The sequence below is a fragment of the Microcebus murinus genome, chromosome 14 (genome assembly GCF_040939455.1).
Source record: "Microcebus murinus isolate Inina chromosome 14, M.murinus_Inina_mat1.0, whole genome shotgun sequence".
NCBI lineage: Eukaryota > Metazoa > Chordata > Mammalia > Primates > Cheirogaleidae > Microcebus > Microcebus murinus.
Genome location: NC_134117.1, coordinates 31,557,988 through 31,584,946, shown reverse-complemented (window position 1 = coordinate 31,584,946; position 26,959 = coordinate 31,557,988). Strand labels below are relative to the sequence as shown.

Sequence of the window (26,959 nt, the reverse complement as noted above, 5' to 3'; positions counted from 1 at the left end):
AAGTTGATTTTTTTCAAGAATTTCTATGTTAAATAGGCCGGGCGCGGTGGCTCACGCCTGTAATCCTAGCACTCTGGGAGGCCGAGGCGGGCGGATTGCTCAAGGTCAGGAGTTCAAAACCAGCCTGAGCGAGACCCCGTCTCTATCATAAAAATAGAAAGAAATTAATTGGCCAACTAATATATATATATATATATAAATCAGCCAGGCATGGTGGCTTGTGCCTGTAGTCCCAGCTACTCGGGAGGCTGAGGCAGGAGGATCGCTTGAGCCCAGGAGTTTGAGGTTGCTGTGAGCTAGGCTGACGCCACGGCACTCACTCTAGCCTAGGCAAGAAAGCGAGACTCTGTCTCAAAAAAAAAAAAAAAAAAAAAAAAAAAAGAATTTCTATGTTAAATATACTGAACATTTTATCAAAATATAAATAGAAAATGTCATTATTCTGCTAGATGCACAGAGTCTCATGTGATACTCTCTTGATTAGTCACAGGCAGATATGTTTTTAATTATGGTGCTTTCCTTCTGAGACTCTGGAGATGACCTAATCCCACCCCTTGCTCTACAGATGTGCAGCAGGAATGGACCAAGGTCACACAGCAAGGTCACGGCTGTGCCAGGCCAGAACTCAGTCTAGGCTTCCCTTGCTACACAAGAGATGGTCATTAGTGTGTTGTATCTTCTCAAACTTCTGTATCTTCTTGGTGGACATAAAAGGAAAGACGGATGAGCTGGGGTGAAATGTAGACCTTCTCCTTCCAAATAGAAGAGTTAACCTCGGACCCAAAGATTAGGCAATCAGATATAGCTTATCCATTAAAACAAAGTAGAAAAAAAATGAAGTCACCTCATTCCAGACAGGGTTGAGTTCATTATCAACTTTCTTTGTTTTCTTTTTCTCATCTGCAAATAAAAAATAAGAGCTATCAATCAATCAGAAATAAGTAAAGAGAATGTACCATTCATTTATTCATTCAAAGAATGCATTACCTGCGGGCCCTCTATGTGCCCACATTTCCCCATTTATCTGTCTAGGACGGGGAATCAAAGTTTTCCAGACTCAGTGGCATTGTGGGGCCTACAATGATTTCCCATCCCCAGGTCTATAAAGACTTAAGGGATCAGAGATTCAAAATCATGGGAATGCTGTGATGTTCTGTGCCTCTCGCACAAAGATTTCCCAAGACCTCTGCACCTCCAGCTTGTAGCAGAAAGACACCAACGAAGCTGAGCTTCGAGATGCTGGTATCGCCGTTTCATGGACGAGGATACGGAAGCTCAAAGAAGCCAAAAATGTGTCTGAGCTCACACCTGGCAGTGCTGCCCTGATGTCAACCTGACATTTCAGCTCTGAAGCCCACGCTGCCTGTGGGGGTGGTAGGACCCCTGATAGCGCTTAAAGATGAACCTGGACTGCCTCCCACGGGCCTCGGTACAAGGTGACTAGGAGATGAACACTTCCCAGGACCCGCAGAGAATTTGGGGTTTCCTTTACTTCAGCCCACCTTTGCTGAAGACACGAGGTCTTCTTGGCTGTGTCTGAGCCTGGACAGTACCCCTACCTGGATAAGCACGTGAGTAAGCCCAGTTAGTGCTTAAAGCTTCCTTGGGGCAAAGTCCAAAGAGCAGAGAGTTCTCGTGGATTCCCAAGTCCCCAGATACCCAAACAAAGGCTAATCTCTGAGTGTAAAATGATTTGTAAGCATTATCTCTTCTAATCGCCTTACAAACCCTGGGAGGTATAAATGGCTATTTCCATCCACCTTTCGTAGCTAAGGAAACTGAGAAGCTAAGTAACATTTTCAAAGGCACCCAGTTAGTAAGTGGCAGGGCTGGGACTTGAACCCAGGCAGTCTCACACCAGTGGCCACGCTTTGAACTACTCCTCGGCCATTGCTTCCTCTCTCTGGCTGTGGAATGTAGGAGGTAGTGGATTTTGTTCGGCTGGATGTCACACTGCTTCAGCTCCCAGCACACAGCTGGCTGCGGGACTAGCCCCCTCATTCTTCCAAGACCTCAGCATAGCAAGGCCGTGAGTCATGCCCCTCGCTCGGCTAAGCATTAACTTTTCCACTTGAGTGGGCATCACACAGCCCGACTGACCTCCCTTTCTAGGCTTCAGTGTGACCTTACTCATCAGCTTGTGCCCGGACCTATGCTGCTTGGTTCTGACTGTGGTCTTCCTGCGTGGCCTACGGAAACACTCACTGGATCGGATCCTGATGTCTTCTAGAAGCTGCCCTGAAATTTCCCCTCCCACACTTCTGTATTGTCCCCACCCACCCCTCCCTTCATCTGACGTAAACTCTCAGTCTTCCTCTCTGGTTACAGTACAGAAAGTGCTCTTAGGAGAAAGAAGAGCCATGAAAAAATTTTTTAACTTAAATGCAAGTGGATAAAATGGCTCCTACGCATCACTGCAGCAGCTCCCTCTAAATCGTCACCTGCAGGTGCCCAGCTGTGCGTTGTCCTGCAGCGTCTCTCAGCATTGCGACAATCCTTCAAGGCAAGCTTTGTCCTCTCGGTTTTACAGACAATAAAACTGAAAGGAGCTACTTAACCTGCCTAAGAACACATAACTAATAAGGAAACAGAGCCAGATTTTGAACCTGCATCTCTCTGGCTCCAAAACCTGAGTCGCACCTTTGCTACCACCCCATAGTGTGTCACTGGAAGCTGTTGGAAATGCTGGATAAGGAAGATGCCTAAACATAGCATGTGTGATGGGCTTGGCATCTCGGGCAATGTCCACAGAGAAGTCCATGATCAGGTTCCAGGGTATCCTGAAACGCTCTACGATTATTTGCTCTAATATGCAAAATATTGTATCTGTGAATTTTCCTGGGGAAAGAGCTTATTGTTCTCATCAGTTTCTCCAATGAGTTAGCGACCTTGAAAAAGGAATCCCTGCATTCAACAAGCATGCAGTGGTGCCCCCCAGTCTCCCTCCCCACCACCACTACCCTTGCTGTGCATGAACAGGGCTTGGCTCGGGAGATTAGAGTCCTGAACAAGTTGATCTGGACTCTGAGACCATGGCAGACCTTCAAGACAGAAGAGGGGCAATTCCAAGAAGTCCCAGCAGGAAAGGGAAGCAAGAAGGCAGCAAATAATTTATAGAAACCGGGCACTGGGGCTTAGGGTAGGATCGCGATCACTGAAGGATAGTATTGAAGCAAAATCCCGTCTCCAGGTCCCCAAGACTCCAAGCAATGAGCCAAAGCAAGGACAGGGGCTCTGGGGAGGCTGCAGAAAAAGCCAGCACTTATTAACTTTGAAAGTCCCAAGCCTGGTTACTACTGTCCTAGGAAACAGCATGAGGAAGACACGCTGAGAGTCTCTCTTGATGCAGAGCCTGGTACTACTGACTCGCTCTGCCCTCAGGAGGGACAGGATTATTCCAGAGTCAGCAGTGGGGGAGTGTAAGAAGATTCACTGATTCATTCATTCATTCACAAACATTTACAAGCACCCATTATGTGCCAGTAATAGGAAACAGAAAAGTGCAAGACAATTCCTGGTCTTAAAAAGGCCCATAAATGTAGTTTGTGGGTTACTGAATAGAGGAAGCAAATAAATCTTCGTGCTTGTTCCCACCAAATAGCAAAACACGTCACCATGCTCTTGCCTGCTTCGTTCTCATCCTGGAGTTCTTTCTCCAGGAATATGAGGGAGAACAATGGAAATAATGACTGACTGGCCTGCTCAGGCCATGGGACACACAGCTCAGCTCACAGAAATGGTTCCCTAAGTGAGATCTTCCATAGACATTAAACAACTCCTTCATTCTTCCAACCTACAAATATTTGTGTAATAGTCTTTGCCAGGAATTGAGCTGGGCATTGCAGGAGATATACAAATACCCAAGACATGGTTCTTGCCCTTCGGTGATCTAGCAGGAAGGTCGATGTGGCCTTAGGTGAATGATACAGAAAGAAGGGCTTCAGGCCAGGTGTGTTGGCTCACACCTGTAATTTCAGCACTTCAGGAGGCCAAGGCATGAAGATCACTTGAGGCCAGGAGTTCAAGACCAGACTGGGCAACATAATAAGACCCTGTATCTCCAAAAAATTTTAAAAGTTGCCAGGTGTAGTGGCACGCGCCTATAGTCGCAGCTACTCGGGAGGCCAAAGCGGGAGGATCACTTGAGCCCAGGGGTTTGAGACCTCAGTGAGCTATGATTGTGCTACTGCACTCCAGCCTGGGCAACAGAACAAGACCCTGCCTAATTTTTAAAAAATTAAAAAGGAAAGAGAGAAGGGCTTCAGCTGCCATTAGAGAGGTACACGTGCAAATGCAAATTCAGAGGAAAGAAAGGTGACTTCTGGCTGTGTGCACCAGGTCAGACCTCACAGAGGAAGCAGAGGCTGAGCTGGGGACTAAAGGACAAGGAGAGACTGAAAATGCGGAGGTGGGAAAAGAAGCTCACTCCAGGTAGAGGCAACAACAGTAGGGCTGGGGGTGGGGATGGTCAGCCATGGAGCAGGGGAGAACCGGTCATGTCTGAGGCACCACATGGCCCAGTTGGCTGGAACGGGGTGTGGAAGGGGTTCCGGCAGTTGGGCTGTGTGGGAAGGTTATGGTCACACTGTGAAGACTTGACTACCAGGCTACGCTTCATTTGGCTGAGCCAAGCACTTAAGGGAGGGAGGAGAGTGTTAGAAAATGGACTTTATACCTTTAAAAAGTTCATAATCCAATGACAAACCAAGCTGCCCAACACTCTCCCGATACGTGTTCCTGAACACAGGATTCTGTTGTGTGTTGAGAACAAAGCAGATGCCAATCGACCGCAGACCAGGTGGAGCTACTCAAGTGGAACTTCCTGCAGCTCCTGGCATTTGAGCAGGCACTGAAGCCAATGGTGCCACGCTCTAGGGGACACTCGCAGCGGGCCAGGAGGTGCTGCTAAGCGCTTCTCACTCATCATTTCGTCAAATCCTCCTGGAAAGCCTATGAGGTAGGTGCTGTCTATCCTCAGTTTGCACATAAGCAAAGAACGGTTAGGCAACTCTCCCAAGATCACTGAGCTAGAAAGAAGCCTTCTAACCAGGTCTAGGCTAGCACCTAACCACTGCACTCTCCTATCTCCCTAGCAAACAAGGAAAACTTAAGTGGCTGCAGTTAGCTCCTCCTCTCCTGGAGAAACCCAGCTCAGTCTCTTCCAAGAAAGAGGCTCTGATTTTTATCAAAATGTGTGTATATTACATTTCATTGAAAACCGATTCTCTCACATAAACATGTCATGGAAAAAAAAAAAGATAAGTTCTTTTCTTATCTGCGGCCACAGAGTCACATTATTTATATTATTCAATTTTTTGATTCTACTGTTTTTAAAAAAAGGTCAAAGTTACAGGCACTCAGCAGGAAACTCCCTCTTGTTTCTCCGCATCACCTCCCCCTGCCTGGCTCTCACCTCTAATTTTCTTAAGATAACTGTTTCTTCCTATGGAAAGGAATTAAATACTTTCAACCCAGAACATAATAACCGCCTAATGCAGAACACTGTGTGGACCGTGGCTCGAGGCATTCTTCAGGACGTTTCCTGTTTTCTGATTAGCTATGCCTGCTCTGGCTGGGTTCTGTGAAGGTCACCGCTGCAGGAATGAACCTGAACGCCAGCCTCTGAACGAGGCTTCCCCAAAACTACGGCTCCTTGCCAAGCCACCCCGCCCTCTTTCACAGAACCATCTCCTCTGCTGTTCACCTGCCAGACAGCGCGTGGGACCCTTACGGAAAAGGCCTGAAAGACGCCAGGACCCCCCACACTGGCTTGCTACGTCTGTCAAGGGGTCAGGGGCAATGGCTCACTTTTTGTGTCGAGCTGTCTGGTGCCCAGCTGTTTGGCCAAACACCAGCCTAGATGCCGCTGTCAAGGCATTTCATAGACGTGATTAACATTTACGATCGTTTGACTTTAAGCAAATTGACCTCCATAATGTACACGGGCCCCATCCAAACAGTTGAAAGTCTCGTGAGAAAAAAAACGAGATTTCCCAGAAAAGAAATTCAGCCTCAAGACTGTAACCTAGCTTTCTGCCCAAGCTTGCCCAGGTTTTTCTGCCCAAGCCTGCTGGCCTGCCCTACAGATCTTGGACGTGAAATTTCCAGCCTACCAGCCTGTCCCACAAGTTTCAGACTTGCCAGCTCGGACAATCGCTTGGGGCGATTCCTTAAATCAATCGCTGTCTCCCTCTCGGTACACGTGCGCATGCGCACTCGTACCCCATTCTGTTTCTCTGGGGAACCCTGACTGATCCAGCCATCAACACCAGGTACCCGTGGAAGTAAGAATCACACCGACAACAGCAACACATTTTAAATGCTTCCAAACACACACCACCTCCAGGACCCTGAAGGGGAAAGGCCAGGTGGTGGCCCTGCTCTTCCCACTAGACTTTCCAATCAGCGAATTCTCTGTTACTTTGAGCTGCTATCTTAGGAAAACACAAGGCTCAGCCACTGAGCTCAGAGTCCCTCGTGTGTAAACTGATGAATTCAAATGAGAACATCTCTAAGTTTTCCTCCAGGTCCAGCAGCCTGACTCAGTGCTCCCAAATCCTGTGTCTTATGGAAATGGCCCCAGGAAAAGTAGGGGTGCTATTTACGAAGGCTCCCTAAGAAACTCAGTTCTAGATCAACAAGAGCTGTAGGTTTAGCCACCAGTCTACATTTGACCACTCATTCAAAAGTACTTCCTCTTTTCTGGGTCCCTGGGTCATGGCTCCTTTTCTCTGAGAAATCAGCAGTCACATACAAACTCATCCATGATTTTGCCTAAAATGTCCCCTGAAGCCCACCCATACCTGGCTAACATCTGTTAAGTGCTCTGAACTTGTCACTGCTCCCAATGTTTCTCATAGATTCTCCCACTTAATCATCACCAAAATCCTAAGAGGTAAATTCTATTATGATCATCCTCAGTTATAGAGAAGGAAACCAAGACACAGAGAGGTTAAGCAATTTATGAAAGGTCACACCGCTAGTAAGCTGAGATTCAAACCCTGGCAAATAGAGACACAGAGGAGTTTCCAAAGTTGAAAGATTAAGACCAGACAGTGACTCCTTGAAAGCTGAGACTTTTTAAGTAAAGAGACAGAGTCTCATTCTGTTGCCTAGGCTGGAGTGCAGTGGAACAATCATAGCTCACTGCAGCCTTGAACTCCAGGGTTCAAGCGATCCTCCTCCCCTCAGGCTGTTAAGCAACTAGGGTCATAGGTGCACACCACCACCACCACCATGCCCAGCTAATTTTAAAATTTTTTGTAGAGATGGGGTCTCGTTATGTTGCCCAGGTTGGTCTCAAACTCCAGGGGCTCAAGCGATTCTCAAGGGCTCAGTCTCCCAATGTGCTGGGATTACAGGCATGAGCCACCATGCTCGGTCTGGGATTGTAATTGTATTAATACTCCTATTCCCTCCAGGGTGCTTACTACATAGTAATTTCTCTAAGATTTGAGAGAATTGGACTTCATAAATTCATATAAGTATTATTATTGGTGTTGTTTTAATAATTAAATGAGCAAATGAATGCAAAGTGCTCAGCACAGGACTTGGCATACCGTAAGCACTAAACAAACAGGATTATTCTATCAGATTATTTCTTATTACAGCGCCAGGGCAGCCCCCCTCCCTTGCATACCCCAGGGGGTGCCCTGGCTGTGGGGGCCTGGAGGGCTGGGCCCGAGGAAGTGCCCAGTGAGGCTGGGGACAGCCCTGTGGGAATAAGCCTCCCACAGGGCTCTGAGGCCCGCCAGGGGCAGCCGTGGGCAGTGACTGCTCCTCAGGGGCAGGCAGCCTGGCAGCCACCAGGATTAAGGTAACTTCCCCAGGAACCAGGGGGCAGAGAAGGCTCTGGCAAGGCCAGCAGGACGGAGACACATGGCCCACCAGGAAGACCTCTCTAAAGGAGTCCCCTTGACTCTTTGCTCTCCAACCTTGCTGCTCTCGATCTCATAGGATGTTGCCAAACGGGTTCCAGGAGAAAGGCATTTTGACCAAGTGGCAACCGTGCTGCAAAGTGAGGCAGTGTGGCACATTTCTGCCACAGTCACTGATACCACTGGGAAACAGGAACGCCGGGCAAAAGGGCAGGCTGGGTGACTGCTACCCTCCCTGCACCCAGTGCCCCACTGACCTCTGGAGATGTCCTTTCGTGCACAAGCTCTTGAATCAAACCCAAATCCCCCAAGGGGACTGCAGTGATGTCCAGCCAATTTGAATGACTCAGACTCTACTTCCTAAAAGCTGATGCCAGTGAGCGGTCCTGTCCCAGCTCTGCCAACTGCCAGGGCTGCTGGTGGAGGCAGCGGGTGGGCCTGGCACCTGAATGGGCTGCCTTGGTGTTTATTTTGTGTGTGGGCATCCACTCTGTGCCGGGCACGTTAAGCGCATTCACATCCATTCCTTATGAGGGAGGTGTTAGTATCTCCATTTTACAGATGGGGAAACTGAGGTTCAGTGATGTTAACTGTCTCACCCAAGATCACAGAGCCAGCAAGCAGTAGGGCTGAACTTCAGCCTCAAGTCCGCCTTATTTCCAAACCTCTGCAATGAACTGCTACCATAGCCCAAGCGTGCCAGTGACCTGCCACTTTTTCAGCCCTTCCCAGCTCTGTGACCTTGGGCTACACACTTTCAGCTCTCTGTGTCTAGATTATTTCATTAATAAATATTGGTATCTAATGCCCAGGAATAATGGCTAAAAATATATAGGGCTTCACATCTGCCACACACTCTTCTAAGGGCTTTGTAGATGTTACCTATTATTATTATCCTTTTTTTGAGGTATAATACAGTTAAGTAGCTTGTCCAGGATCACCTGCTAGTAAGAAACAAAGCCAGAATTTGAATGTAGGTGTTCTGGCTCGTAAACCTCTTAACTTCTCTGGCTTCTGACTGGCGTGTTTCTGAGCCACAATTTGCTAGGGAGTGAATTTAGGCAGGAGCTCAGCAAATTCACAAGGAACCCAGTTAAGGAGGAGGGGCCTACGGGGCCTCCCAAGACCCTCGCATCCTGTCAAAAGGAGAAAGGATGAAAAAGCCCCCCTGGCAGACTTGTTGAGTTAGAATCAGAATCATTAGCTGCTTCCATTAGGCCAGCACTTCCAGTTCTCTGCCCTCCCAGTCTGCAGGAGATGGCATCCAGAAGAAATAAAATAGTCACATAAAAGAGCTTTGAAAACAAAAGCAAAGCACTGACTCAAAATCTTGATAATGAGAGCCTATCCTTCCCAGGCAAAAAAATTTCCAGCTGAATTTACCCTTAGCCACAGATCCTGGTGTGGCACAATTAATAATCTCTTTAAATGGGGTTTTTGCCATTGCCAGCAGTTTTAATCCACTTTCCTCAGCCTTCCTTCCCGTGATGTGAATGGCTCTGGGATCTTTAGCAAGCTGGACTGGTTGTTTGCTGCTGGTCTGAGGGAGAGTGGGGAGTCAGGGGGAGTCAGGGGTGTCTGCAGACTGTAGTTTGTCACCAGGGCCTGGGGCAGGAACAGTGGAATTAAAGCAAGAGAGAGGCCAAGCACAAAGAAAACCAACCATGCATGAAGCAACAGAAAAGCACTTGGGACCAGATTCTAGTCCTTCCCTTCATCTTCCTGACTACATGGCTTTGCTCTTGACATCTCTTGAGTCTCAACATGCTCATCTGCAAAATGGGTATAAACACCTGCCTTCAGCAGGGGCCTCTGAGTATTGTCATGGAGAACAAATGAGAGCAAGCCGTGGAAAGGGCTTTCTATACTGTAAGTGCCCTGGGATGAGGCCCCTTCTCCAGGGCGTGTCACACAAGGGAAGCCATCACAGTGTATCTAGTACCCTGGGATAAGCTGGAGGGCATTTGGAGTCCCAGCCCAGGCCTCTGAGGCTACAGGTGTCCAGGCCAAAGGCACCAGTGCTCCAGCACCTGGAATGGTCTGAATAGATGCCCCCAGGGCTGGCTTTGCCCAAGGGAGAACAATGAGTAGGAGATGGAGCCTGCATTGCCAGCCACATGGGATCTGAGCCTGAGTCCACGTGTATGACCACAGGATGGGCCAAATACAGAGGTGGCCAAGACCAGGCACTCAATAAGGAAGCACACAGGGGTTGGTTTGTGTCCCAGCTCCGCCTTCGACCTGCTGTGGGACCTTGAACAAGGTATTTAACCCACCCTACCTAGACTAGATTTTTTCACTTCTAAAATGAGAACCTCCTTTTTTATATTTATTTATTTATTTTGGTGAGAAAAATTAATGAATACATTAAAATTAAATGATACAGGTGAAGCACTTAGCACAGTGCTTATTAATAGGTGGTTAGCTCTCAGCATCAACATAATCTGCTAATGATCAGATCTCCTTTCCAGGGGTTTAAACTCCTTAATTCATCAAACTCCAGCTCTATTACAGCTTAGACTACAAACTGCATGCAGGCAGGGCCAGTCCTGGCTTGTTCTCCCCCCTGCGCCCAGTGCTCTGCCTGTCAGAGCGCTCTCCATCAGAGCTTGCTGAGCGGACCCATGTTCGGAAGGAAGCAGCGGCAGCAAAAGAGACGGGAGAGAGCCAGGGAGTGTCCCGGCAGGGAATTCAGACAGTGAGGAGGGGTAGAAAGCACATAGCTTTTATTTTATTATGAAAAGGAAGAGAGATAAGGAAAAGGATTTTTTTCCAGCTTATCAGCTGTGCCATTGGGATGAAAAAGACGATGACGGTAATGAACCAGCGAGCAGAGGTGCAATGCAGTGCAGCCTCGCCCTGCCAGTCCGGTATTCGATTTTTAATACTTTATATATCATAAGTTAGCATTTTAGTCTCCACTAACAAAATGGCTCAGACTTGATTATCAGGGGAACTGATTCACTGCTGAGCTATGTCACCTCTGAGCCTCTGAGTCACCGCAAGTCATAAAGGCTGTCATTACCCTGTGGCTAACTCACCCTGGAAGGGTTAGGTTTTGTTTTTCTTTCCTTTTCTTTTTTTTAAACTTCTTGTGTTCTTGGTACACTTTCTTCCTCTTTCAGACTGGTTGCAAACGGCCTCAACACACTAAACAGTTCAATCTGTTCCAGAGGCAGGGGCGTTCATTTGCCTTGCAGGCTGTGGGCACAGGCAGCGAGCTGTTTCTCCGCCCATGCTGCGCTCGGTGAATGCGCACGCCAATCTGGAATCCACTTAAGTCCTCGCCTGTCTCTGCCTCAGCTCCCTCTGGGGGGGGGGGGAAAGGAAGGTGATAATAACACCTGCTTCTTTTTTTTTTTTTTTTCTTTTCTTTTATAGACCTTGGAGAATGAACACCTGCTTCTTAAAAATGAACCGGGGATTAAATGAGCTAGGACACACAGGTGTGGGCTCAGTGTGGGAGTGTAGTCGATGGCGGTGGAAGAGCGAGTAGCTGCTATTACTCAGGCTGCGCACCCTCACCCAAAGCTCCAGAAGACCTAAGTAGTAACTCACGTGTACAGCGCTTCCTATGTGCTTTCATTTATTCATGCTAATCCTCATAGAAATGCTCCAAGGCAGGGACTGTTATCCTCTCTGTGTTACAGATGAGGCAACCAAGGCACAGCCAGACACCGCAGAACGACCTTTTGGCCAACAAGGGACCACATGTACAATGGTGCGTCCAGAGATTATAACACCATATTTTGACCATACCTTTCCTATGTTTAGATATGTTTGGATACACAGATACTTGCCATTGTGTCACATCTGCCTACCGTACTCAGTACAGTAACATGCTGCACAGGTTTGTAGCCTGGGAGCAACAGGCTGTGACCACACAGCTTAGGGTGTAGTAGGCTGTGCCGTCTAGGTTGGTGTGAGTACACGCCATGGTGTTTGTGCAGTGATGAAAGCCCCTAGCAATGCATTTCTCAGAACATGTCCCTGTGGGGAAGTGACACATAGAGGTATAGGAGTGCTGGGCAACAGGGACTGAGTGAAAGCCTGGACCCTTAGTCACCATTGCTGTTCTGCTGCTGTCTGGGTTATGCAATACTGTCATCAGTAATCACATGAGGTTATGTAATTCAAATTAATTAAAATCAATATTAAAATTTCAGTTTCTCAGTCACAGAGGCCATATTTCAGCAATCAGCAGCCACGTGTGGCTAGTAGCTGCCATATTGGACAGGGCAGATCCTGAATATTTCCACTTTTGTAGAAAGTTCTATTGGACAGCACTGCTTTAAATAATCTAGCACTGTGGTTCCCAACCCCTGGGCTGCAGGCCATTACTGTTAGGGGCTGGGCCACAGATCTGCACTACCTTCCCACCACTCCATCTGTGGAAACGTTGTCTTCCATGAAACTGGTCCCTGGTGCCAAAGGTTGGGGACTGCTGATCTAGCACACAGTAGGCACACAAATAAATGATTGCCAAATAAAGTAAAAAAATAATTGTAAAATGGTCTGTTTTATCTTCACCAAATGGACCAGTTGTTTTGACAAAATGTGAACCCAGTCTAGACCTCTTTTCTAGATTCATAGCTTCACCTTCTAAAAGGAGAGCTTAAAGGTCCTATGTCAGCTGTCCCTGCTTAATTTGCTGAATTTGTATTTCTTTAGTCCCCAACTCAGCCCACTAATTTTTTTTAAACATCTATTTTAAGTCCAGGCGCCATAAATACAACATCTTATTTGATTTTTACAACCTTCAGAAGTAGGTCTTATCTCTACTTCAAGTTGTGGAAACTGAGATCAAGAGCATTTAGTTGCTGTTAATAAGACCAAAGCCCTGTGTCAAGTCAGAGGTAGGCTGGGGCTCTCCTGCCTTCCAGCTTCTGGACCCAGAGCCACCCCGTCCAGCCCTGTACCCACCCGCCATGCAACCACGCCAGCTGGGAGGAAGGCAGTGTGATGTCCCGTTTCCCAGCACACTGTGAGGGACGATGGCCAAATGAGCCTGCCCAGAGTGCTTTTTTATTAATTTAATCCAATCAGTCTTCTTCCTTAGTCTCTTTCATTATAAGTTTCTTCCTTCTGATTCCAGCACTGGATGAGCTCCCTCTGCCCTAGGAAGCATTTGCCTCAACTAGTAAAGCTTCAGACTAGTCTCCCTGACTAGTACTAATCTGTTATTCCCATTGCTGCCTGGCGGCTCCCCACTGGTTTCTGAGTCAAGCGCAACTCTGATCACACCAGATACTCCTGTATCCACCTCGCCGCAGACGCCCACGGCTCCCCGGTCCTGCCGTGCTGTTCCAAAGCCTGGAATCTCTGTCTTCCTATCATTTCTGTCAAATGGGAATTCATCCTTTAAGACCAAGTCAAATGACACTTTCTCCACAGAGCTTTTCACTCTTTCATCTACTCTTTTTTTTGAGACAGAGTCTCACTTTGTTGCCCAGGCTAGAGTGAGTGCCGTGGCGTCAGCCTAGCTCACAGCAACCTCAAACTCCTGGGCTGAAGTGATCCTCCTGCCTCAGCCTCCTGAGTAGCTGGGACTACAGGCATGTGCTACCATGCCCGGCTAGTTTTTTCTATATATATTAGTTGGCCAATTAATTTCTTTTTATTTATAGTAGAGACGGGTCTCGCTCTTGCTCAGGCTGGTTTCGAACTCCTGAGCACAAACAATCCGCCCGTCTTGGCCTCCCAGGGAGCTAGGATTACAGGCGTGAGCCACCGCGCCCGGCCTTCATCTACTCTTAAATTGCAATTTTTGTATGTCTGTTCTGGTTTGTGTCTTATTCTTGTGTTCTAACTCATTGGTCTCCTAGGCCTAGAAGACCTTGTTATGTATAGGTTTCTAGCCTTGGTTCCCAGCGTGATGATATGCTATGAGACACCATGAAAGTAACTGTCTTCAAATAGGGAAGGGAATTTATGGATTCCCATGTGTAATGTCACATGTATGTTCATTTACTTCTCAAATAACCCTGCAGGGTAGGAGGTATGACTAAGAACACTGAAGTTGAAGACTTCATTTGCTCATGAGCAATTAGGAAGTAAAGGATGGCAATGGGGATTCTCATCCAGGCATCTCTGGCCCCAAGCCTAGGGCCTCTGCAGCCTGATGCCCCATAAGCAGTTAGCTGATAAGGTTTCAGGTGCCAGATGGGCCACAGCTACTTCTGAGTGAGAACTTTGCTCGGACCCTACCAAGGCACACCCCTGCTCACCAAACAGCTGTCCAACAGAAATTGCACAGTGGGTAAGGTGACCACTGCCGTATCATGGCATTCTAAGTATGTGCATCATTTTCAACATAAAACTGGCAGCTTAGGCTGGGCATGGTGGCTCACGCCTGTAATCCCAGCACTCTGGGAGGCTGAGGTGGGAGGATTGCTTGAGCTCAGGAGTTTAAGACCAGCCCGAGCAAGAGCAAGACCCCACCTCTACAAAAACTAGAAAAAATTAACCGGGTGTCATGGCACGTACCTGTAGTCCCAGCTACTCAGGAAGCTGAGGCAGGAGAATCCCTTGAGCCTAGGAGTTTGAGGTTGCAGTAAGTCGTGATGACACCACTGCACTCTAGCCTGGGCAACAGAGCAAGACAGAAAAAAAACACCTGGCAGCTTCACATTTTCCTTGCCAGGAACAAGAATGAAAAAAATCTAACCCACCAATTTACCTCTGGGTGGCAGGTGCTGGGAACCGGTTGTGCTCAGTATTCAGGAATGTGTGGAGTGGTTCTTGGCTCATCCAGAAACACCTGAGAGAATACTGAGTGGCATTCTGCCTGAAAAAAGAGAGACTGGCTGACTCCCCACAGTCCTCTTCAGGACTAAGGATCAATGACTCTATCACACCAAGATGTCTCCGATCTCCTGCCAGCTCTTTCTTTGCTTCCAAGCTTAACATTTAAAACGTATATTCAATATCAGTGCTGTGCTAGGTGTTACAGAGGATATAAAAGTCCCATGTCTCTTGACAGGGCCACATTCTAGGGGGATGAAAAAACCCATCAGTAATCAGAAAAGAAAGCTACAGCAGACAAACACCCACGGCCCTGGGCTGAAGGTGTGTGGGTTAAGATATATTGTGAAGGAGGAGAGGAGAAACAAAAAACAAGACACATTAATTAATTTTTAAAAGGCAGCTGTGGCTTTATAAAAGACTGAGAGCCCGCAGAATGTGCCTTTGGGGAGTGTACCTGTGAGAGTTCCCGTGCCTCAGTGGGGTGGGGCCACTTTGCTTAGGCGGTGAGTCCCCAAGCCCTGTTCTTCCGGAAGTGATGGGAATGACTCAGTAGATTAAACACTTTTGCCTTCCTGAGTGTGTTGTGAATACGGTGCAGCGGTTTTATGGGAGGATCCACACGGTATGATGGTCAGTCTGAACTAGTAGGAACCTTCTTGAAGAGTCCCGTGGAGCCCCCGAGCTGAACCAAGGCTCTGTGTGGGCCACTCACCAGGTGCCTTGACTGGCCACAGTGGATGAGACCCATGAGATCATGAGATCTTTCTCCCCTCATACTGCCCCATTCTTAAATGGAATCTCATAGCCTTTGTACCTACTTAAAAGATTCTCTAAAAAATATCTTTGGTGTTAAATGTCCCCAACTGGAAAAAAAAAAAAAAAAAACAACTGTAAAATTTTAAATAGCAAAGTAGTTCTTCCTAAAAATAGTCAGGCAAGTCTTTATTGGATACATCACAGCCGTGAGGGATCTCTACAGACTTACCTCCTTCCAGATAAGCCAGTACAGCCCATTTTTCAGAAGAAAAAAGTGGATTCTCATACAAGTTTGCTCAAGACCACAAAATTTGATGTGCTAATTGGAGAAGGGCCCTAGAAATACCCATGACTGTGACAATTAATTCACGATCATGTGAACAGTAGCAGCCATTCCACAAGGAAAAGATTTGCGGAAGACCAGAAATGAGAGAAAATTCTGGCTGATGGGACAGACCATACCGTAAGAGTAGATGAGAGAACTGCTATGGTGGCAACAACCCAGTTCTCCAGGAGATGAATGTTTCATTCAAATGTAATGTTGCCACATTGTAAAGGCACAACAATATAAAAGTATGCAAAAAAATGTCCTCACAATCAACCATGTCAAGAAATTTGACACCGAAGTAAGGGATGGGTCAAAGGGAAAATAAAAATCTACAGCAATATCCTGCAAAACCATCTTGGAAAGGAAAGGAAAGGAAACACACACACACACACACGCACACACGTGCACACAAAGATGGAAAGGTTTTGCCATCGCCAGTGTTTTGTTTTGTTTTGTTTTGTTTTGTTTTTTCCCTTCTGACGATAGGAAGGAATGCCATCGCCAGTGTTGTAAACCACTGGCATAGACTGAAAGCAGAAAAATGCCATATTCATCATTACAACCCCCTAGCACTGAAGGCAATGCATTTCACATCTTCACAAACATATGCGCTAGATGACATCCATTGCAGTATTGTCACTAACGGGCAGTAATTGCGACATAGCAAAAGGCAGCAAAGGATTCAAATCTAATTGTTTGGAGTGGTGACCCTGAGGTAGTAAAAATGGGAGACAGGGAAAGAGTAGGAGGGCTGTGGGCAGAATTTTCACTTTTTAGTTGTATAATCTCTTCCAGATAATTAGTTTGTTCTATTTTTATATGCATTAGTTTTTAATAAAAAATAATAATTTTAAAATGTCATGTTACTTAAATTAAAAATTTTTTGTAAACTTGTTATACTTGGGGGAATCATGAGGTCCCAGAGTTGAGAGAGGTCTCAGAGGTCTGCGATCCAGTCTCGGCTGGATTCAGCTCCGCAGCCTGGCTGTGGGGACAGCCTGGCACTGCGGACAGAATGGCCACCCCATGGATACAAAAAATCAAACAAGCTTTGTGGCTTTTATAATCTACTCCAACAGGGCTAACTATCAACAACAACCATGCAAGAGGGGCCACAGTAGCCCCCAAATCCTCCAAGTTCATACCTCCTCCTGAGTCATTTGACAGTCAGCCTCAGAAAGGGTTTGAACACAAAAGACTGAGGTCGACTCTAAACCAGTTGGCCGTCAGAACAGCACATTCCCAACTCTAGCTTGGCTGCTGTCTAACAGGACCTCACAGTGTCGCACCAGCACCACCATCAACACATGCTTCCCTCTGCCATTCTTCCTACCATTTTACAGTTTGAGAAGAGCTGCTGACACTTTGACCTTGCTGTTTTACGTACCCAAGAGGCAAATCATTTACACATTTCCATTAACACGGGGACATTCTTCGGTGCCTCCTGGATCTCCTGTGAGGGCTTTGTACATCTTACCACATTCTACCCCACGTCACACGGTGACTTTAATCATGTTCCCTCTGATGGACATTATCATGGTATCCTCAGGCCTGTCAGAACTTAACATTACTTAGTTTTGCACAGTACTCAAAGTTGGTGGGCACGCCTGGAAAGGGTTTGCCATCACCAGTGTTGTGAACGACTGGGCTAGACTGAAAGCAGGAAAGATGTTGTAATCATCACTCTATCCCCCTAGCACCTAAGGCAGTGCATTTCACAGCTTGCTGAGAGCAGATATTCAATACCTGGAACTAGAAAATTATAGAATCTTAAAGCCAGAAGGAACCTAAAGGAGACCAGTTTCCGTCATCCATAGCCGAGAAATTTGAGACCCAGGTGGTTAAATCTGGGTTAGCCAAGGTTATCAGATATTGTGTTCACATCAGCTAGAGTGCAGATGTTCCTAGTCTGTGTTCACGTTCCTTCTTCCTCAAGTTGCTGGTTGGATGAATGAATGAATGAATGACTTAACCAAAGTCATTTGTTTGTATAACCAAAGGAGACCAGAAAAGAGACTGAAGTTAAATAGTCTAGTAAATGCAATTGTTTCCATGGACTATATTTGCCAACTTAAGTTTTCCACCTCCAATTGCTTATTTGCATCCATAGCCTTAGACATATTTTTAGTCATTTAAAATGTTTGATCAGTGCACACACACTCCCGACAAATAACAAGTTCCAATATGGTGCTAACTCCAATTCCTTTATAATCTATATGGCTCACCTCAAATGATGACACCACCAGATTGATCCCAGTATATTTTGATATGTCTTTACATGTCAATGTTGAGGTTGAGAACTCTTCATGTTATGTTCCTATTATGTAACTGCTTCAAGAACAAAAAAGATTTAAAAAACCTAACACACATAAATTATTAAGAACTCTGATCTAACATGATCACATGATATTCACTAGTCAGATTTTCAAATGACATTATCCTTTAAGAATCTAACTTTTGCCCTCCAGATATTTTTTGTAAAAAACTCAATAACTCAATAATAGCTTTGAGTTTCATTTCTTTCTTTCCTTTTCTTGCTCATCCACAGAGAGAGAGGTTTGAGAAGAGAAATAGGGAGGAAAAATGGGCAGAAGAAAGGAGAAAGGTATTAGAGTACTCGGGAACTAGCAGGGAGAAGCAGTCGGGCTCCAGGAGGAAGTGAGAAATATACCAGGGTGTGGTCAGGAAACACGTGCCTGTCAAGGGTCCCACCCTCTCTGCCATCCCTCCTGCTGAGAATTGAGCTGGCAATCTTATCACCGACCATGGACAAACAGAAAATGAAGACAGCCCCTACACTCAGATTCAGCCACACCACTCCAGCCAAAACTGAACTCACCTACCATGGAGTGGGCCATCGCATGGAGCACTCCTGTCCCCTCCCCTGCAATCACAATCAAATGTCATAGAAAAATAACTGACTGACATCACCATGAGCTTTTTAACAGTGATCTAGTCTAAACCCTCCTCACCCATTTTGCAGAAAAGAAAACTGAGACCCCAGAGAAATGAAGTCACTCACCCAAGGTCATTCAGCAAGACAGAACTAGATCTCCAAAATTCTGATTTGCTGTTTAGACCTCTTTCCTCTATGAGCAATTTAAAAGCTTTAGAACATACAAAAAAAAAAAACAAAAAAACCCACACCAACTGCCTTGACATGAAGAACAGTTACAAAGTGGCCCAAGAGAACATGAAAACAAACTAATTCAAAATATTAACCTCACCCTGCTTCCCAGAAGCCCAATGACAATAAAAGCAGCATCAGGCTGTTCAATGGAGTAATGGGGAGCCTCCAACAATTTAATCGCTCTTTTTCCTACTTCACCGATTTCTCACAGGCAGAGAAAAATATGCGCATAAGACTACTGAACCTCTTACTTTGAACAGGTACAGACCTTTCTGATACCCAAAATGTAAAGATTAGGAGATGCAAGTTTTCCCCCAAGCGCTTACAGACATCACTCATTTTAGACCCCAAATATCAGGTCATTCAATGCGTGTCAAGCCCCGGGGACAATTCATTGCTTCCGTCCCCCCCCCCCCCCTGCCCCGCGCAGGTAACAGGCGAAGCAGCAGAGACTGGGCTCCGTCAGCCGCCTGCACGCAGACTGCTAAAGACCCGACCCAGGAGACTAACATTCCAGAACGGGGCTTCTGAAAAAGCAGAAAACTTTTCCTTACCCTTAAAGATAACAGAAACAATAGGATCCGGTTTTCCAAATTTCGTTTTAGGGATGTTACTGGCAGATTCCACGATCACTCGCAGCATGGCTCTTGGCTGGCAGAGAGCAAGTTTCGGCAAACAGCAAACCGAGTTAGGCGGCAGCTCCGGGCCGCACCGCCCGGCAGGGAATTCCTCTCCCGGCGAAGGGAGGATTCCTCCCAGGGAAGAGGGAAGCGGGAAGGGGAAAAGGCAAAAATGGGTGGAACTCTGACGGATTATTTACTGAAGGCTGCGTGTAAGCTGACACCCCAACCCCAGGAGTCTACGCGGTGCCTGTCACCGACTTACGAATTTGGGAAATGTGGAAGTGAAAAGGACATAAACCTCAACCAAAAATTAAGTTTGTGCAACAAATGAAACTAAAATGAATTTGGAGCTAAGACACGTGGGCAGGTCGGGAAACTGCTAAAATGGGTCTGCCTTTTAGAAACAATTCGTGAAACCGGATTAATTCTCTGCCACCTCTTTCATTCCTTTCTGAGTTTCATGGAGTTTTAAAACTTTAGTCGGTTTTTTTCCCATTTTACTTTTGCCGGTTCTACTCATGCTGTTGAACGCGTCCACCCAGCCACCCCTATATTCAACCTCTGAAAAGCAGTTAAAAGGCGCCCCCTAGTGTATGGAAAGGGAATAACTGAGTATTTCAAGTTAACCCAGTGTGGGCACGGAAATAGGAATTTACAAAATTGGTGTATTGAGAGCTGATCTCATAGAATTTCTTTAAAAATTCTTCAGAGGTGAGAGCTGGGCTCTTAAGTTTTCCTGATCTATCAAAAGTTTCCAACAGTCTTCGGTGAAAATAGAGAAGTGTCTTGCCACTGTTTCTGAACCTACCGCTGCCCACAGCATCTTCCCATCCCAGAGAATGAATGCATTAGGCAGTGAAGCCGGGTGGTTGAGATCACAAGAGGCGAGCTGGGCTTAGTTAGCCAGACGTGAGTGTGAGTCTGTGCTTCACCACTTTGAGCTACTTCACCTTGGCAACTTTCTTAACTCCTCTCTTCCTCAGTTTCCTCATCTGTAAAATGGAGATAAAGTTGTGATAAGTTAAAGGTCTCGGCCGGGCGTGGTGGCTCACACCTGTAATCCTAGCACTCTGGGAGGCCGAGGCGGGAGGATTGCTCGAGGTCAGGAGTTCGAAACCAGCCTGAGCAAGAGCAAGACCCCGTCTCTACTATAAATAGAAAGAAATTAATTGGCCAACTAACATATATAGAAAAAATTAGCCAGGCATGGTGGCGCATGCCTGTAGTCCCAGCTACTCGGGAGGCTGAGGCAGGAGGATCGCTTGAGCCCAAGAGTTTGAGGTTGCTGTGAGCTAGGCTGACGCCATGGCACTCACTCTAGCCTGGGCAACAAAGCGAGACTCTGTCTCAAAAAAAAAAAAAAAAAAAGGGCCGGGCATGGTGGCTCACGCCTGTAATCCTAGCTCTTGGGAGGCCGAGGCGGGCGTATTGCTCAAGGTCAGGAGTTCAAAACCAGCCTGAGCAAGAGCAAGACCCCGTCTCTACTATAAATAGAAAGAAATTAATTGGCCAACTGATATATATATAAAAAAATTAGCCGGGCATGGTGGCTCATGCCTGTAGTCCCAGCTACTCGGGAGGCTGAGGCAGAAGTATCGCTTGAGCCCAGGAGTTTGAGGTTGCTGTGAGCTAGGCTGACGCCACGGCACTCACTCTAGCCTGGACAACAAAGTGAGACTCTGTCTCAAAAACAAAACAAACAAACAAAAAAAAGGTCTCTATGGGGCTTGGCTCAGAGCACACAGTAATTTACTCACATACACACCAGAAGTTCGTGCTTCCTTGTGATTTTCTAGCATTGTGTTAATACAAGTGAGCTTAAAATCAGGATCTCTTTGTGTTTCAGAAGAAAAGACTAAACCTTAGGGTGAAGAAACAAAGGGTTTCTTTTTGCTTCTGAACGTACAACCAAGAAGACCCATCTGTAAACAAATACTTCAAGTGCATTGAAAAAGGATAGTTTAACCTACAAGAATGTCTCAGTGAGTTTCTCCAGGTCTTACATAGTAAAGAGCCTAGTATTCAATGCTATGCACATTATTGTATTTAGTGGATGTTAGAGGCAAGGAGTGGACACAGAGTTTTAATGGTATATAGACAACATTACCTTTATTTAGCTGCTTTTTATTTTTCCTTTTTACTGTGAAATATATTTACCGAAAAATGCATACAACATAAATGTGAAAGTTTGGAGTTTTAATTTGCATTTTCCCTATTCATGTGGGAAAAATTGACAAATGACCTCCAACCTTACACGATACATAATCAATTACAAGTAAAGTATAAATCTAAATAAGCAAGATAAGACATGTTTCTAGCTAGGCATGGTTACACAGGCCTTTAGTCCCAGCTACTTAAAAGGCTAAGGCAGGAGATGGCTTGAGGACAGGAGTTCAAATCCAGCCTGGGCAACATAGCAAGATTTCATCTCTCCCATCCAAGTACTAACTAGGCCCGACCCTGCTTAGCTTCCGAGATCAGACGAGATCGGGCGCGTTCAGGGTGGTATGGCCATAGACAGGATCTCATCTCTTAAAAAAAAAGATGTGTTTCTAGAAGACTACACAGAAATATGTTTACATGACCTCAGGATAGAAAAGGATTCCGTAATATGAAAAAACTATACTAATCATAAAAGGAAATATTGATAAATTCAATTGTATGAAAATCACAACCTACAAAGGACTAGTATTCAGAGTACATAAACAGCTCCAGCAAATTAGTAAGAAAAACACAGAGAACTTGAGAAAAAAATAGGTAAAAGATTTCAATAGGTACTTCACAAATTAGGAAATGTAAATATGAAAAGGTACTCAACCTCATTGGTAATTAGAAAAATGCAAATTAAAACTCCAATGAGATATTAATATATACTCTCCAGATAGGCAAATATGCAAAAATCTAACATTGCTAAGGGTGACGAGAATGTGGAACCACAGGAAGTCTCAGACACTGCTGGTAAGAGTGTAATCAGCAGTAAATTCTCGTGGATTTTCTACCATTACAATTATATAATCTGCAAATAACACCTGGTGTGTTTCTTCCTTTCCAATCCTTGTGCTTACTTTATTTTCCTTTTTATTACTATGTTGATTAGACCTTTCATTATAATATTGACTAGGGGTGGTAATAACAGACATCCTTATCTTTTTCAAAGGGAAAGATTTCCATACTTCACCATTAAGTATGATGCTTGCTGTAGATTTCTCATAATTATCCTATTTTAAGATTAAAAGACTTCTCTTTATTCCTAGCTTGCTAAGACTTTTTGTTTGTTTGTTTTTTTAGAGATGGGATCTTGCTATATTGCCCAGTCTGTAGTATAGTGGCTAGTCACAGGCTCATTATAGTGTACTACAGCCTCGAACTCTTAGGCCCAAGTGATCCTCCCACCTTAGCCTCCTGAATAGCTGGGACTACAGGTGAGTGCCACCATGCCTGGCTTTAAGACATCTTATAATAAATGAAGTTGCATTTTATCAGATGGTTTACCTTATTGAGATGATTGTAAGATCTTTATGTTTAATTTGGTGAATTACATGTATTTTCTAAAGCTAAACTAACCTGGCATTCTTGAGATAAACTCAACTTAGTTGTCATATCTTGTACTTTCATATCGCTAAAATTTGGATTACGAATATCTTTATATCTTATTTATGACTTTTGTATTATGTTTATGAATAACACTAATTTGCAATTTCCCTTCCTCATTTTCTTCCAGTCAGCTTTGGTACAGAAGTTATGCTAGCATCATAAAACGAGTTGGGGCATGCTGCTTTTATTTTTTTTTATTCTTCAGAAGAATTGTGGGTTTGAAATTATTTCTTCTGATTGGTTTTTCTTTCATAAAAGTCATCTTTGTACTTATTTTAAAGAATCAAGAAACCCTACCAGGCTTGTTACCAAGTTAGCAGTTCACCTCTCCTCACCACCAACATTTTCCATTCCCAGGGATCCCCACTTTCAACTCTTTCATCTATTTATTTTGGTATTAATCTCCAAATAATGTGCTTTCATTTCCACTTTTTATTTTCCAGTTTCGGGCATCATCTATTTGTTTCCAAACAAGGAAATGAGGACTTAACTTTCTTTCAGCCCTCCTCAATGTATCCACATACAAGCACACTTCCTGTATTTTGGTCCCCCAATAGAGATATACTATAAATATGTGTGGATCAGGTGTTTACATGATTTTGACTATATAAACACCATTCACAACTAAGCCATGAAGTATACTAAGATGTGCTTCCTACAACATTTTCATTTTTCTTTTTTTTGGAGTTCATTACCACCTTACTGTTTTTTGTACCTTAAACTCTCTCCAAATTGTATAAATTTCCCAATATGTTCATATACATTAGAAATTATATCAGTTTCATCTTCTTGAAGAAACCTCTCCTGGGATCTTCTGAATAGCACAGATCAGGATGGTTTTGCCCTGGAGCTACATACAGCTGCCATACAGCTGGGGCTTTCCTTCCTCTACACCCATTCCCTTTGCATCTCTCTTATTTGGGATTTGTCCTCCTGGGCTAATTTTCTTGTCTTGCCGAAGCATAGGCCTTCCCTGTCTGAATGACTTTATTCTACTCTTATATTTAATTGACAGGTGTTAGAGGCAAGGACTCTCAGAGACCCTCAACTCCCCTATGACTTGTCCTATGCACGGGCCTCGCCCTAGAAAAATTCCTAGGACAAAAACAACACCCCACCCTCCAGCTATAGCTCCAAAAAGAATGCATTCCAAAATGCTCCAGGGTGTGCTAACTGCAATTGTTCCCGACCACCTCCAGGTTGGGGTCGAGTAATCAGTCACAAACCTCGATACCGATAAGATACTGATTGGGGCTGATTAGCCCAAACCCAAGACTCACCGTCACCCCACTGCATTTTTTGTTTCTACTTCCTTGTTTCTGTATGCTTATAAAACCTACTAAGAATCTAAGTAAAGTAGACCTTGACAACCCTTTGCTTGGTCTCGTTCCTTTCTCTCGCCCATCTCTTTCAGGCACGGTCCCCCTTGACCCCACGAGTAACAGAAGGTCCTGCGGGCCGGGACAAGTGGCGCCCAACGTGGGGCTCGAGGTACGGACTTTTGTCGGATGACACTCGGTTTACAGACAGTTCTCCGGAGAATCCCTGAAGAGACCTCCTTTCTGCCGCTCACAGAATCGACGGTCTGGTGAGTAGATTTTTTACATTGTCATCCCATCGAGATGGGCCATTCCTTGTCTAAAGAGGCCGTTTTTATCAAGGATCTCAAGGCCTCGCTCAGAGAGAGAGGAATTAGAGTTAAGAAAAAGGACCTAGTAAAGTTTTTTGTGTTCATTGATCGTGCTTGTCCTTGGTTCATTGTTGGTGGACCTGAGATTCACCCACGCAAATGGCAGAAGGTAGGCAGAGAGTTAAACAATTTACTTCTGAATCAGGGCCCAGATGCCGTCCCTGTATCCGTTTTCTCCTACTGGGGACTAATCAGAGATATTGTTGAGGGAGCAGATTCAGACCCCAATAAAAAGCAGCTGCTCTCAGTAGCAGAATTCTGCCTCCGACCCGTGTCACGGTCTGCTTCGAGAACATCTTTAGAGGCGTCCGGAGAGTCGGCTTCTCCTAATGATCCTGAGAGGCCAACATGCCCGTCCCCTTGCCCCTCAGTTTGTATTAATATGCCCCCTCAGGACCCATCGGTTGAGCTCCAGACATCTAGGGACGAGCCCCCGATTAGTAGGCCAGACACCAAGACCCTCTATCCTCCCTTACCCGAGGGTACAGCCCCTCATGCATTTAATTACCCGGTGTTCAAGAGACAACCCCTCCGAGAGTCCCTCGACCCCGCAGAAGAGGCAACCCTCGGAGAGGAAGCGGCCCGATATCACAATCCCGGATGGCCGCCTCTTTACGCGCCTCAGATTTGCGCACCTTCATTAATGCCTCCACTTACAATGCCCTTACTTTTGCGTGCCAAAAAAGACTTAAGTCAAAGGGTTATGCAATTAAAGGATGTCTTACAACTTCAAAAAGAATTTACCCAGCTTTCCAAAGACTTGTCCTCCCTCCAAGATACGCTTAAAGATTCGGTCTTCATTAGCCACCCACGTCATGAGACCGCCCAATCATATGCCACCTTAAATAAAAAATCCTTAAAGTCCTCCCATAAAGCCCTAGCATTCCCGGTAGTTACCCGGTCTAATAGGCAAGGAGACCTTGCCGCCCCTTCTTCAAGCCAGTCCCTGCCCCAAGATTCAGATAATGAGGATACGGAAGGGAGGGAAAGAGAAAGCGAGAGCGATGACCTCCCAGAAGAAACAGACTCAGAGCCCACTGAATTTTGCAGACTAAAATTTAAAACCTTTAAAGAACTGAATTCTGCTGTTAGGGCGTATGGGCCCAATGCACCCTTTACCTACTCCCTCCTAGAGGCAGCCTCAGGGGGCGGCTACCTGCTCCCCGGAGAATGGGTCAAACTAGTACAGGCAGTCCTTTCTCGCGGGTAGTTCCTCTCTTGGAAGGCCGACTTTCTCGACCGCTGTCAGACCACGGCTGCTAATAATTTAAAAAACCCCAATTCTGCATCTTGGACCCTTGAAAAGCTTAGCGGACAGGGGAGATTTGCCACTGAACAGCGCCAAAGGAGACTCCCAATTGGACTTTTGTCCCAGACCACCGCGGCTGCCTTTGGCGCCTGGCGAACACTTCCCTCTATGGGATCTGTCCTTACTCCCCTGACAAAAATCACCCAGGGAGCTCAAGAGGGTTTTAGTGAATTTGTGGGCAGGCTTTTAGAGTCTGCTGAACGAACCCTCGGACACGAAGATGAGAATAATAGGCTTATTAAACAGTTAGCTTATGAAAATGCCAACAGCACCTGTAGGGCCATTCTTAGAGGCAAACTCAAAAATAAAGACCTTAATGACATGATTAGAATGTGTAATGATGTTGACCCCTTTACCCATAAGGTATCACAGGCCGTGCAGCTTGCGGTTGGGGCCGCCATCCAAGGGACCGCGGCACAGAGGGACTGCTTTAATGCGGTCAACCAGGGCACTTTGCGAGGCAGTGCCCCCTAGCCGTCTCCTCTGCTACCCCTAACCTCAGTGAGCTGCCAGGCAGGCCAGCCCAGCCCCCTCCCTCTGTCCTCGCTGTGAGAGGGGAAAGCATTGGGCCAATCAGTGCCGCTCCAAGACTGATGTCTTTGGAAACCCCTTGCCCCCCCTTTCGGGAAACGGCCTGAGGGGCCAGCCCCGGGCCCCCCGTCCTATTCAATTTCAGTCGGTCTCGGGGAACAGCCGACAAGAGAGCCCCCAGACTCTAGACTCCTCCGAGCAACCACAGGGAGCGCAGGAGTGGACTTGTGTGCCTCCTCCGACACAATATTAAGACCTGAGGATGGTGTTCAAATTTTGCCCACTGGCTCCTTTGGACCTCCACTGGCCAACATGTTCTTTTTTATTCTGGGCTGAGCCTCCTCCACTCTTGCAGGGCTCATATTCCACCCCTC

The 26,959-nt window shown here is 45.9% G+C and overlaps 1 protein-coding gene across 2 annotated transcripts in view; it reads right to left on the bottom strand.

The window, feature by feature from the left end:
- Nucleotides 1-19,744, bottom strand: part of MYOF (myoferlin) — a 154,578-nt gene extending 134,834 nt beyond the window's left edge. For both annotated transcript variants that reach the window (XM_076009968.1, XM_076009969.1), the window contains exons 1-2: nt 19,393-19,744; nt 845-900 (exon numbers count right to left, since the gene is read on the bottom strand). In XM_076009968.1, coding sequence (XP_075866083.1) covers nt 845-900; nt 19,393-19,480 — 144 coding nt within the window. In that variant the 5' untranslated portion in view covers nt 19,481-19,744. The remainder of the gene's footprint in view (nt 1-844; nt 901-19,392) is intronic.
- Between the last annotated feature and the right edge of the window lie 7,215 nt (nt 19,745-26,959).